General features: G+C 47.7%; 1 protein-coding gene across 3 annotated transcripts in view; it reads right to left on the bottom strand.

Moving 5' to 3' along the window:
* LOC119395696 (germinal-center associated nuclear protein) overlaps nt 1–12,320 on the bottom strand; it is a 182,411-nt gene that overhangs the window by 152,802 nt on the left and 17,289 nt on the right. For all 3 annotated transcript variants that reach the window (XM_049416750.1, XM_037662704.1, XM_037662705.2), the window contains exon 6: nt 1,334–1,426. In XM_049416750.1, coding sequence (XP_049272707.1) covers nt 1,334–1,426 — 93 coding nt within the window. The remainder of the gene's footprint in view (nt 1–1,333; nt 1,427–12,320) is intronic.

The raw sequence follows: 12,320 nt of genomic DNA, 5'->3' as shown, positions 1-12,320 counted from the left end.
GAGCATCTTGGACTATCTCACTGGCTATGTTGCAAACACAGTTTTTGTCATTAGGCTGCTCAACCTGCGTGGAAACTCTGCAAAGTTCAGAACAAGTGGCAATTGCCCCAATTCGTCCTAAATCAAAAGGCGATCTACAAGTGGCTGGAACAGCTTACCCTCCTAATACCCCTGTCACCCGGGGCAACTTTAGTGCACTCTGAGGGAGTGCACTTCACTGTTAGTGTCCTTTGAACGCTGTCACACAGGAACGTTTAGTGACACTCATGGCAAAGCGCACTTGCCAGTGAGTGCATTTGCCAAACTCACTACGCTGCAACAGTGCCCAGCCTCGGTAGCAGTGGGTCACAAAGTTCTTAGTATTTTTTAAACTATCGTTTTCATTACTAGGAATATTATTAAGCATTAAAACATACTATACCACTAAAAAATACTTTGCTATTCTCGCTTTCGAGCAGTTTACAGCCACGGCCACCAGAGACATGCCCAGCACACACCGTGCAATGATCGCATTGGCAGTGTTTGCACTTAAAGTTTATTTGAATGGCTGCTTATAGCTATAACACATTACTACTTAAGAACCATTGTCTTAAATAACAAATACCTGTTAGGCTAGTTAAGTACCTATCGCCATTACCATCATATCCAAAGTACACTTCCCTTTCCCATGTAGCAGCGCACCGCCAAGGTGGCATTCTGGGGACGAAAGTGCACTCACTCAAAATGCCACTAAATTTGCCAGTGTGACCGAGGTATAACTCACTAGGCAAAGGTATAACTTTGGTTTAAGGTATAACTTATAACGTACCACTATGACGTTTTCTGTATGTGTGGTTATGAATGCTGGTGACAGAATTACACCAAGTAGTTGTCACACCATATCTGACTTTTCAACACTGAACTTCTGATTGTAAACAGCCGGCAGAACTCTTAGCAGAGTGTCGCGGTACCAGGCTCGGCCCAGTGCCAGAAATACTGTGGCGTACGTGTCTTGCACACTGACGTGTGACATTTTATCAAGTTATCTCGGCAAGTTGTCACCCAAGAATAGCACCTATGAAAAGCTCCTCCTCTGTCAACAATGATGAATGAGCTCAGTTTAAATGTTGAGATTCCTCGAATAAAGGCAGTTTTTTGTTTTTTATATATCCTGTGTTACATTTTGCAGCCTTATTTTCTTTTAAGTGTGACAGGAAATTCACTCTTCACGTTACATTCAAGCATAAACGCAATGCAACAAAACCAACGCGTGAAGGGCCAGCTTGTGTGACTTGAGGCAAGATATGCCAACCGCCAAGAATGTATGTGAAAAATGCAAGAAGCGCATACTTACGCAGCCGGATGATCTTGTCTCGTGCATCGAGTACTCGATAACGTTCTCCCACGCTGTGTGCAGACTGCCTGAGTAACACCGACAGCGATTCCTCTGCAAATACACCAGCGAGGGGGTACACCACTCGTTCACTCATTATACCTTTAGAGCATTTAAAAGTTTTGAGAGGCTCATCTAAGATCAAAAAAGAAGGAATAAAGAAATGTAGCATAAGCCAACACACACAATAAATACACACAAATCTAACAACTAGAAGAAAGAAGCGGGAATGGCTGCAGCCACAGATTTTGAAATGGACCCGACGTTCAAAGGAATACTGAACAAATTTTTGCTGCCAAGATTTTGAGCCAAATTGAAAGATTGGCTCCTGAAATCAATTGAAACAACCTTCATTTCAGGCAGAAACTAGAGAAAAATAGTGAATTTAATGAGTGTTTCACAAACTGTGAACTAGAGGAGGCGACGTTACATACACCTGAAACGAGCATGCCAACAATACCAGCCGACGCCTTTGTCTCTCAAGCCGCTCAGCTTCCACTATGGCTCCAAGAACCACTACGAACAGCGCTGGCAGCGAACAATGTTCCCGGCAGGGGTTAAGCCTTAGGGCTTTTAAAGGCAGGGAGTGGGATGAAAGGAGAAGTGGAGAAAGGAAAGAGGAGGACAGGAACATGTGACATCACGGCTCGTGCAGCCACCACGCACCGACAGTCCACCAAAAATACAGCCAACTGTTCAAAAATATGTGAAATAAACTCTGTTTATCGGAACATTCGCGTCTTCCGAGTAGAGTTTTGATGTTTTCTTAAGTTTTTCCAATTTTTGTTCAGTATCCCTTGAAGCCTTTGAGGGTCGAATTCTTTCACGAAATGCACACCAAAAATGTGTATTTTTTTTATTGCTGAATTAAATTCTTATGGCGATTCTATTTAAGAAACAAATTGTCTAAAATTTTTTTCGAGTGACCGTAAAGTGACAAAAAAATTATTTTTGTTGTTACATTGTGGGAGAGCACGCGCGCCCATTCCCTTTCCTTAAGGCTGGCGCGATCGCGAACTGACGGCGGGAGGCAAGGGACCACTAGGAGAGGAGCACTGTCGCCCTTTCCGGACAACCCCTTCTTTCCCGCTGTTCCTCGCGCCAATCCTCGCATCCCGGCTCGCGGGAAAGGGAACTCGCCCTGCGAGGGAAACAACCCTCGCGGTGGGGAGGGACACGGGAGGTGAATAAAACAACCAAGCAGGCAGGCAGAGGGTCTCTCGTGCCCTGCTGACCTGTGAGGTAACACCTCACCGCCCTGAGACCCGCCAGCCGATCATCGACCGAAGGTGTAAGCGTTACCCTTTGTTTTCTACGAGAGCGGACTATCTCTCTACGCGACATTTACGCGTTATTGCTAGCGTAGCAATAAAGTGTTGTTTGTTGTGGTAGCCTGTTGCCTTATTCGCCTGAACCCGTCGTAGCTGCGATGACTCACGCTACGGGAAGGGGACGTTGACCCGTGCACGGTACGACTATTTGCGGCTGGGACCGGAGCTAGGCTTCTGCACCAGCCGTGCATAGAGCGGACCCCGTCAACATACACCTGGTTTAATCATGAGAAACATCAAGCAAAATCCTAAAAAAAAAAAACATACGATTTTTTTCTCAATAAAGATTATGCGTTGTGTTAAACATAGCTCACACACATACAAAAATAAACACACCAGAGTACTTTTCAGGTAAAAAATGTTCCTGCTCTGATGCTAAAAGCTTTTCAGCATGTGATAGCAGAGATGTCACTCCTTCATCGTCACTGGAGTCTGAACTCGTCAGTAAATCCTCCTCTGACAAACTGACATCCAATGAATCAGATTCTGATTCGGCACTTGGGGAATAGTCCACATTGGAAGAATAGCCACTCAACTCACTAGCAGCAGAGCAACCAGCGCACACTTCCATAGCGTAAGCGAACTGCATGAGTGAGCGCACAGAAGAAAACTGTATGGTTGTGCGCCTGTCCAGAAAGCAAAACGAGTGAAAAAGCTACAATAATCCTTTGTCTTATCACCAACGAGACGGAGTTAGTTTTTCCGAGTCCCCAAACAGGAAACACAACCATGGTGGGATTGTTTCTGTAATTTAGCACCGCACGAAAACAGATGTATAATTGCGCCCCGGGGAGCAATAAACAAGAGAATGACAAGCAGTCACCCGTTGAGAGATCAGAAACCAGACAGCCATCAGCTTTGCGGGCGTGAGATGCAATAACCACCCGAAGGAGAAAACAGAAAACCAGCCGCACCGCGCATGCGCTTGGATGTGCAAGCGAAAGCCGGCACGGCGCTCTGAAAAGAAAATTAAAAAAAAAAATGTCGTCGAAGGACGATAGTCTTCTGCCGGCCGTACTACATGAGTTCTGGTCTCATCCACGGCCACCCGTGATGCTGTTCTCCTCTATGTTGAATCGGCCGCATCTGGTTGGCATTGATAAAATAGAGGAGGCGCTGCATGAGATATGGATGCCATCTGGCAGTGGCGTTGGGAAACACGAGCTTGTGCAGAAACCAGGGCCACTGCCAGGTGGCAGCACCATATCGTCGGCAGAGGGCATTTTCGTGCATAGCGTCACATTCTCAGCGTAGCCTAAGAAACGCTAGGGTCTTTAGAATTTGCATGTATTTTCTAGTAAAGGAAAACACCACCTAATACTTACGTATTGATGTTGCACCTCAGATATGCGTAATATTTGCTTTTTCATCCACAATGTTCACAAGTATGAACGCAGCTACCAGTTCAAGATGGCTGGGCGTTCAGCAAGTGCTTAAACTTTGGCCAGATGGCTGAATCGTGTTATAGACAGACAGACCAAAATTTCTGCATTCAGGTATTCCATGAAAGACTATCGTCCTTAAAAATGGAGACATCGGCGCATGAAAAAAAATTCCACGTACAGTCGACTCCCGATAATTTGAAGTAGCTTAATTGGAACTGTCAGTTAATTATAAGTGGAGTGGGGGTCCCGTCAGTATTGAAGGCAATTCAAGAGAAAGAATTACTAGGTAATTGGAAGCTAGAAGTCTGAAATGTCGGTTAATTAGAATTTATTTTTCAATTGAATGCCCTGAGGTGATCGTAATGTTTGATAAATTTGCTATTTTTGAAGTGCAAAACAACGATGCTTGTGCGGTACACAAGCTGCACGGGCATCGCAGCTGACCACAGCGCCGCAGCTCATGAAGCGTCAGCTTAAAGGGACCAACAACCAATTTTTATGGTGCCAATTTTCTTTAGCGCAACAGAAAGCTTACCAGTGAGAGTGTCCTAACTGCAGAACGGTAACGTGTAAAACGCCGTGAAACATTTGTAATCAGAATTTTTCAATCTGCGGCGCATATGAAGTCGTAAACACAAGTGACAACTCATGCTGCAAACACTGAGCACGAGAGCGGTTCGTGTTTGAGCGCGGTAGTTTGCTGCGCATGCGTGCACCCGCGCGCATACGCCGTGGCTCGACATGTCCACTGGTTACCGCGAAGGCAAGCGCCGCTACTCACTGTGCAACTCCTTTTATCTCGTAAGCAGCACAAAATAGAGCGGGGATAGATAATGATATACATAGTCTAATTTTCAGGACTAATTATGGCGCGCATGACAACATGAGACTATGTGACTACGTACACCAAAAATTGATCGACTCCATAATCCAGCTTCAAGGTTCTTCCGCTAGGCTGCATGACATACCGGTTTTTGTTACGTTTAAACACGATTTAAATATATAAATCCTACTGACAACGCGGAAAGGATGCTGGAACCTGACACTATATTTCACTGTCTTTTCATTTTTACGAGGATCTAATCGCACGTTGTGACCAGTTGTCAGTCCCTTTAATGGCGCAGTTGGTATCGCAGCTGGCTACAACGACGCAGATCACGAAGCGGCAAGATAGTTGAGCAATCAGCATTTGCAGTCAGCACACTCCAGGACTGCGGGCCTCACTGTTTGAGCAGGCTTTGTGTTTCCACGTGCAACAAAGCTCCACGTGCATTTCAGGTGCAGTCGCAACAATGGCAACTCGCAGGCCTTACCGGATGCTTGACTTGGCGATGAAAGTCAAAATTTTGAAAGAAGTTGAAGAAGGAGGTAGCGCCAAGCAAGATATTGCACGGAAATACCGCATCAAGCCTAATACCCTTTCAAATTTCCTCAAGAACAAGTGCTCAATACTGGAAGCATTTAAATATGATCAGTTCAAAATGCCTCGCAAGAGAATGCGCACCAGCGCCCACTCGGAGTTAGAGCAAGCGCTGCTCATTTGGATTAGGGAAGCACGAAGCAAACGACTTCCGCTCAGCGGCGATATCGTTGCAGCGATGCTAGAAATCGAGAACTTCGCTTCGTCTGATAAAAGGCTAACACGCTTCAAGCAACGTCATGACATGGTGTTTAAAAGCGTAAGTGGAGAAAGGGCTTCCATCAACACGAAAACGTGTGCTACGTGGAGGGAAGAAAAGCATTGCGAGTACTTGGGCAAATATCGGCCGGAAGATATCTTGAATGCCGACGAGACGGTACCTCTTTACAGAATGTTACCCGAGAAGATGCTGACCTTCAAGGACGATGACTGCGCTGGAGGGAAACGCAGTAAAGAAAGAGTTTCTGTTCTGATTGCGGCGAACATGACTGGCTCTGAGCAATGTGACCTGCTCGTAATCGGCAAAGCCACTAAGCTTAGATGTTTTAAAGGGTGTTAAAATGCTGCCAGTCAACTACACATTTGACAGAAAAGCGTGGATGACGGCAGACATATTTAAGGATTGGCTGATTAAACTGGATTGCAAGTTTGCGTCACCGAAACACAAGCAGGGGTGGAAGCGGGCTTGAGTGTTTTGGAGCAGCTCATGGAGCAGGAATAATGCTGTTTTGGAGCAGCTTTGGAGCACCAAAATGTGTGTTTTGGAGCAATGCAAGTTAGTTTTGGAGCAGAATTCTAGGATCAATCATCATGGTTGCTTAATTTTTTTTATTTCTGGTAAACATAATAAATTCCAACGATTTTAGAAAACATTCCATACTGATGAACCAACCACATTTACCGTGTATATATATATATATATATATATATATATATATATATATTATGCACACACACGCGTACGTGTTACCATCAAAACGTCACAGCTGTGATAGAGCAATGACTCAGGAAAACGAGATAAGCGATGTTCTGAATAGCTACACTTGACTAGGCTGACAAATGAAAAACGTTAATGGTAATAAACGTTTTTTAGCATCGGCGTTTTCACGCCGCGTTTGCCGGGTTGCTACATTTTCGTGAAAGCCTACGCCGGCTTCGAAAAGTTCCTTCGAAATGCGCGGAGGTCAGCGTCGTCTGGAGGCATTGGAAGAAACCAAAAGAACACGCGTCTGCACCCTAAACTCCGCTTGTCGGACGAGCGGGCGGTGTGCCGCGCGAGGCGTTTTCTTTTCTACTTCAAGTAGGAAGACGCGGCGGCGCAATTTTGAGATTGCGTTCGTCAAAATGACGCGCGCACCCCTCCAGCGACGTGTCAGTCGAGCATGAAATCCAGCCATTCGGGACGCAACAGCGTGATTTCGTGAAGGCGTTCGGCAAAAAACACGCGCGTTCCAAACGCGCATAAATCGCGCCAAAAATTGCGCCATGCGGTTCCACCTTTTCCCTTCAAGTTCCCTTCCAAGATTTGTCAATTATTGGCGTCCGTTATATGCATGCAAATATGGTACTTAAGATGCGATGATACTTGATGACGCAAGCGCACAATTTGTGTCCCGTGGTTCTGTTTTCGTACTACATCACATTCGTCTTTTCAGTAATAAACGCTCCAAGTGTCTATCTTGTTCTTTTTTTGTATATTTCTTCACTCGCCACTTCATATACCAAGCCCCACACAGAAACTGCGGCGAGCGGCATGTCATGTGCTGCGGTTGGTACGAGCTACAGCGTACTTGACCACGAGCCGAGCGCAAGTTCTGACGAGCCAAAATCGAACAACGCGACCGATCGCACTGGTGAGACTAAAGGCCCGACCACACGTACGGGTTGCAGTGCGTCAACGCGTGACATTTTGACGCGGCGCCGCGCCCTCTCCCTATGGGGAGAGAGGGCGCGCAGCTTCGCGTAGCCGCACACCCTTTCTCCCCATAGGGAGAGGGCTCGGCACCGCATCAAAAAGTCACGCGTTGACGCACTGCAACGCGTACGTGTGGTCGGGCCTTAAGCTCCTCGCTGCACGAGCGCGTTTACATGCTGCGTGTATAACGTCTAAGGGCTTGTGTACAATGCAAAAAATTCTGCACATGGAGAGGCAGGCTCTCACTAAAAAAAAAATGAGTTTCGGAAATGGTCCAACTATAGTGTACTAGAATAATTTCCTAGTGACGCGTCCAGGAGGCAGGGACAATAGGCCGGTTGAAGCAAATGCCAGTAGACGCCACTGGTGGCGTTGGTACGCTTTGTTCTAGTCACGGAGCCAGTTCGCGCCGGTTTGGGCCGGTTCAGACGCGCTTTGCAGCTGCTTGCCTCGTGCGTGTCCCCTGCGACGCTACGTTCAACGTCGTAGTTCTTGTGAAAAAAAAAAAATGGTGGATGACTTTTTTTTCTCCGGACGCTTTCATGTGGGATGCTTCCATGTAGTCTCATTGCACGCCGTAAAATGAGGTAAGGAAACGCCGGAATAATCATGTTTAGCTGCGTTTCTGTAACCGAGAATAAATCACGAAAAGTTTACCACCATCAATATGAGTCCGTCGAGGCCGTTATTTCATCGTACGCCTTCTGGCATAGCAACGCAGCGTAGACGTTGCTGAGCACTTTTGTGTAGTTTGCGATGAGCATGCGATTTAAATGTTGTGCTAGATATTGCGCAATAGAAGCAAAACATGCAGAGTTACTCATATGATGGGTTTGTGCAAGTGGATGATAAAAAAATGCGAATAGATACTGCTGCAGGCGATGTCCCGAACTGCAATGAATCCGCTGGTCTGTGGCATTTACGCTAGCAGACGATGTTGTCGATACTAGTATGTTGCTGTGGTTTTCACAAAATTTCTTTACACTATACTATAGTAAATGCAGTCTTTTTGTGCAGCAATCAAAGAGTCCGGTGCTTAAGGAACGCCTACAAGCGTGGAGAAGGAGAGCGTTAAACGCAGCGGGGTCTCGAGAGAGCGACCGGTCTACTAGAAAAAGGCGCAGTGGCGGCGCCTGGTGGCGTCTACACAAACGGGCATGCGCGCTCCTTCTCAGACGCGTCACTAGGAAATTATTCTAGTACACTATAGGTCCAACCAACTTACCGAAGTCCTGTAAGTGGTTTCGTGGTTGGTAGTGGCTTCATTTGACCGCAAACGGATAGAACAAATGCGTTTACGTCCGCGGCAGCTGCTCGCACTATCCTTATGGCTTCACATCAAATTAAATATTCGCAGTAAATAGAACTTTTTCGACATTATGAAGCGTCAACGCAATCCCAGGCCACGATGACAGCAATCGCCTCGTGCGCGCAGCGCACCAGAAAACTCCGTTGCCGCCGGCGTCACGATCAAAACATAAAACATGGCCGCACAACTCACTTTCTTGTAGCTAGCTCCCGTACAGGCTCGCTAGCTTTTTTGCGACTTCAACAATGTCACGAGAGCGTGCCAAGTGATGTGATGATGATATAGGCTCACATAGGCGCGCCATGACACGGATGACAGCGGCACATAAAGGCGCCAAACGTAGCCTCGGTGATCGGTTCCGGAAGCACACCGGAGCCCATCGCGGAGGCCATGCACCAAAGACCACTTGGGAGCAGTTTCGGCGCAATAATGCGTTTTGGAGCAGGATGGCGCAGCAGAAGCGGATTGGCGCAGCGTGGCGCAAATGGCGCAGTACTTCCACCCTTGCACAAGGTATTGCTCCTTGTCGACCAGTGCACTGCCCACACGAATGTGCCGCCCTTGAGTGCCATGTGCGTTGCTTACCTGCCAGCGAACACTACATCGATGTCACAACCAATGGACCAGGGGAGAATAAAAAATGTGAAGGTACTGTGTCGGAAGCATCATCTCGAGCGGATGCTGTTGTGTATGGACAACTCAAGTCAGTATGACGTGAGCCTTCTCAGTGCTATCCATATGCTGGCACGAGCGTGGGGTCGGGTTAAGGATGAAACCATTGCGAACTGTTTTAGGGCGTGCAGTTTCAATGCAAGCGCTGCAGAAGACGATTCGTCTTGTACAGCAGGGGAGGCAAACACAAGTGAGCTTGAAGTCGATAGTCTCCAGCCAGCTCTCGGCAACGTCCCTTTCAAGGAATACGTTGCCGTTGACAGTACGGTAGAAATGTGTGGTGCGCTGATGGACACCGAGATCGTCGAGATGGTTCGGTCCAATGAAACTACAGTCGATCCCGCATATACAGAACACAGATATTGGCGGCAAGGAGTTACGGAGTCGCCCTCTATCGGACGCGCCTAGATTGTGTGCTAGGAAGGATGCCGCCGGCGTGCGCCCCATAGGTTTTGCTGTCAGCGCTCTACAAAATCACCTCGCGGAAGCCCTCCGGGACATTTCTGCAGGTACTTTCCAAAAGAAATATGTTCTTTCCTGTCAAAAGAATAATTTTCCACGAACAGAAAGCACAAGATAGTCTACAGTTGCTGTCTCTCTGCAGAAAACTGAGCACCCGCTTCACGCGGTCACCGCGTTGGAGACACCTGAACTGGCTTCTTGCGTGAAAGGTAGTCACTCGCGGAGTGCAAAATATGTGAAATATCTCGTTAGAGTAAAATGCCTGTATAACCAAACGAAGCATAACAGAAAGAAGACTCAAGCCAGCGATCGCACGGGTTCGCGACGACTGACGGTGCCTCTGCATGTATGAGCGTCTGCATGTATGCTCGTACTGATGGTTTCGCTTTTGCTGCGAGCACATTTTGGCACCGCGCTGTGAACTTTAGGCCGCAGAATATAAGAATTTGTGAGTACACAAACAACTGCTGCTGCGTGGACACTATCAGAGCAGTTCAAAAACAATTTCGTTACAACTACGGCTTCGGTACGCATGGCAACTTTGTGATGTACCGTCCCGACGATTCAGTTTTTTTTTTTTTCGGTCTAAATTCGTGTAGGTCTCAATGTCATTTGACAAGTTGTCTCGCACAGCGTATTGATCGGCCTTCTCAGCGGGCAAATGCCGCTGCTTCTGTTTCTTTATTCAGTGCATTCGTTTCGTTTGGTGCTCACACAAAACGTGAGCAAATGCGACGCCTTTTTTTAATGCTCCTTAATTATCGTTCCATTTGCATTCCAGTGAACTTGCCGCTTTCTGTCATCAACAAATTCATAGACCAAAGCTTCATCACTTTGAGATTGCTGGTGGAAGGAGAAGTAGTCTACGAGACCGAGCATGGTAGTAGCATGCAACGTCAAGGAAAAGACAGAAAATACAGTAACGTTCGCCGGACTTGTTCTGCAAACGTCAGCTGTGAACTAGTACCCACGTGAACTTGAAATAGCGGTGATTAAAATAGAAGTTATTGCAGCAACCAGCAGCCGCAAAACAAGATACACTGAAACCTCGATATAACGAACATGGATGTACAGTCGAACCCCCTTATAACGATCTATCGGTTATAACGACCACATTTGGGTGCACTTACGATTTTCTTATGCTAACCATTGAAGCTGCGTCCACATATAGCGAACATTTTTCAAAGCCTCCTACTTTTACAACGAACACTTCAGACACGGTCGCGGTAAAAATATGGCGCATACGAAGCGAAAAAAAGTTAAAACATTCCTTCTAAAGCGTGACAGAGGCGTGCGCTCGCGCGTGCCCCGCTCCAGTTTACTCGCGACCACGGTGCTCGCGACTAAGATATCCCAGATCGGCGAGCACCGCATGCAGATTTCGGACGCTGCGAGCGAGGTCGCTCACTTTCCAGGCGTTTCTTCAGTGGCAGAATGGCAGTGAGAAAAAAAAATAGTAGGCAGCATGAAGCCTTGCGGTCAGCTTTCGCACGGTAACCTTTCCTGACGCCGTTCTCTGCAGCTACGACCGCCTGCGATGAACCAAACAATGCCTTGGAACGCAAGAAGGCATAAATGCAAGAAGTGATAACCGCGATAACTTTCCATCGCAAAAAGGTTCACTGCATCCCTAAACTCATCGACGCCACAATGTGCCGCAAAATGTCGTCTGTCTTTTCGGTAACGACACAGACCGGTCGATCGGTGATTACGACTTCCGCGCGACTGCGGCGATGCTTTCACGGATAAGCATCAGAAAAGAGTGAAGGCGAGGTGTGAGCCGTCGATGAACGTGCCATTATGACTTATAGCCGACAACCTTATCAGAGTGATCTGTAGATATCTGCTCGGCTGCGCGTGTGGCGTACGCCGTACACATGCGGATTGACGGTGGTACGAGCGCGCCATGTTGCCGTTCGCAAGTTCGCCGCGTCGTGCGAGACCGCTTTAAAGTGCGCGTCGCTTTGTAGAAACGAAAGTAGCTCGCTGTTGTTGAGCGGCGCGGGCACCGAGAAACATCGACTGACAGCGAGCATATACTGCGTGTTTGACTAGGTGACAACTCAAGAGCGCCGCGCATCGTCGTGCAGGGCCGCGAGAGCATCGCGAAGACGTCGAATGCGCGTTGCTTGCAAAATGCTTGTTTTCGCCGCGTTGAACGAAGAGGCTAGTCGCCGCACACGTGCACGGTCCGGAGTGAAGCAAGCACTAAGAACGTACAAACGCATGCATACGGCATACAGCAAGCGGCCCGGCAGTGACTCCGCGAGCCGAGTAGGCGACGCGCTGCACGCAACTAGCTAGGGATGATCGGCTCCACGTTGCGGTACCGCGCTTCGGTGAAATGGTGTCAGCTCATTGCAAAGGCGGTTAATTCACTCGTGAGCACGCAGCGGGCGTCGCTTCACGACGCGAGAAGGCTTAGCTTGTCACCGAAGGGGTTGTTAGCCCTTT

The sequence above is a fragment of the Rhipicephalus sanguineus genome, chromosome 6 (assembly GCF_013339695.2).
Source record: "Rhipicephalus sanguineus isolate Rsan-2018 chromosome 6, BIME_Rsan_1.4, whole genome shotgun sequence".
Taxonomy (NCBI): domain Eukaryota; kingdom Metazoa; phylum Arthropoda; class Arachnida; order Ixodida; family Ixodidae; genus Rhipicephalus; species Rhipicephalus sanguineus.
Note: the sequence above shows the minus strand (reverse complement) of the source record. Positions and strands in the feature narration are given on the sequence as shown.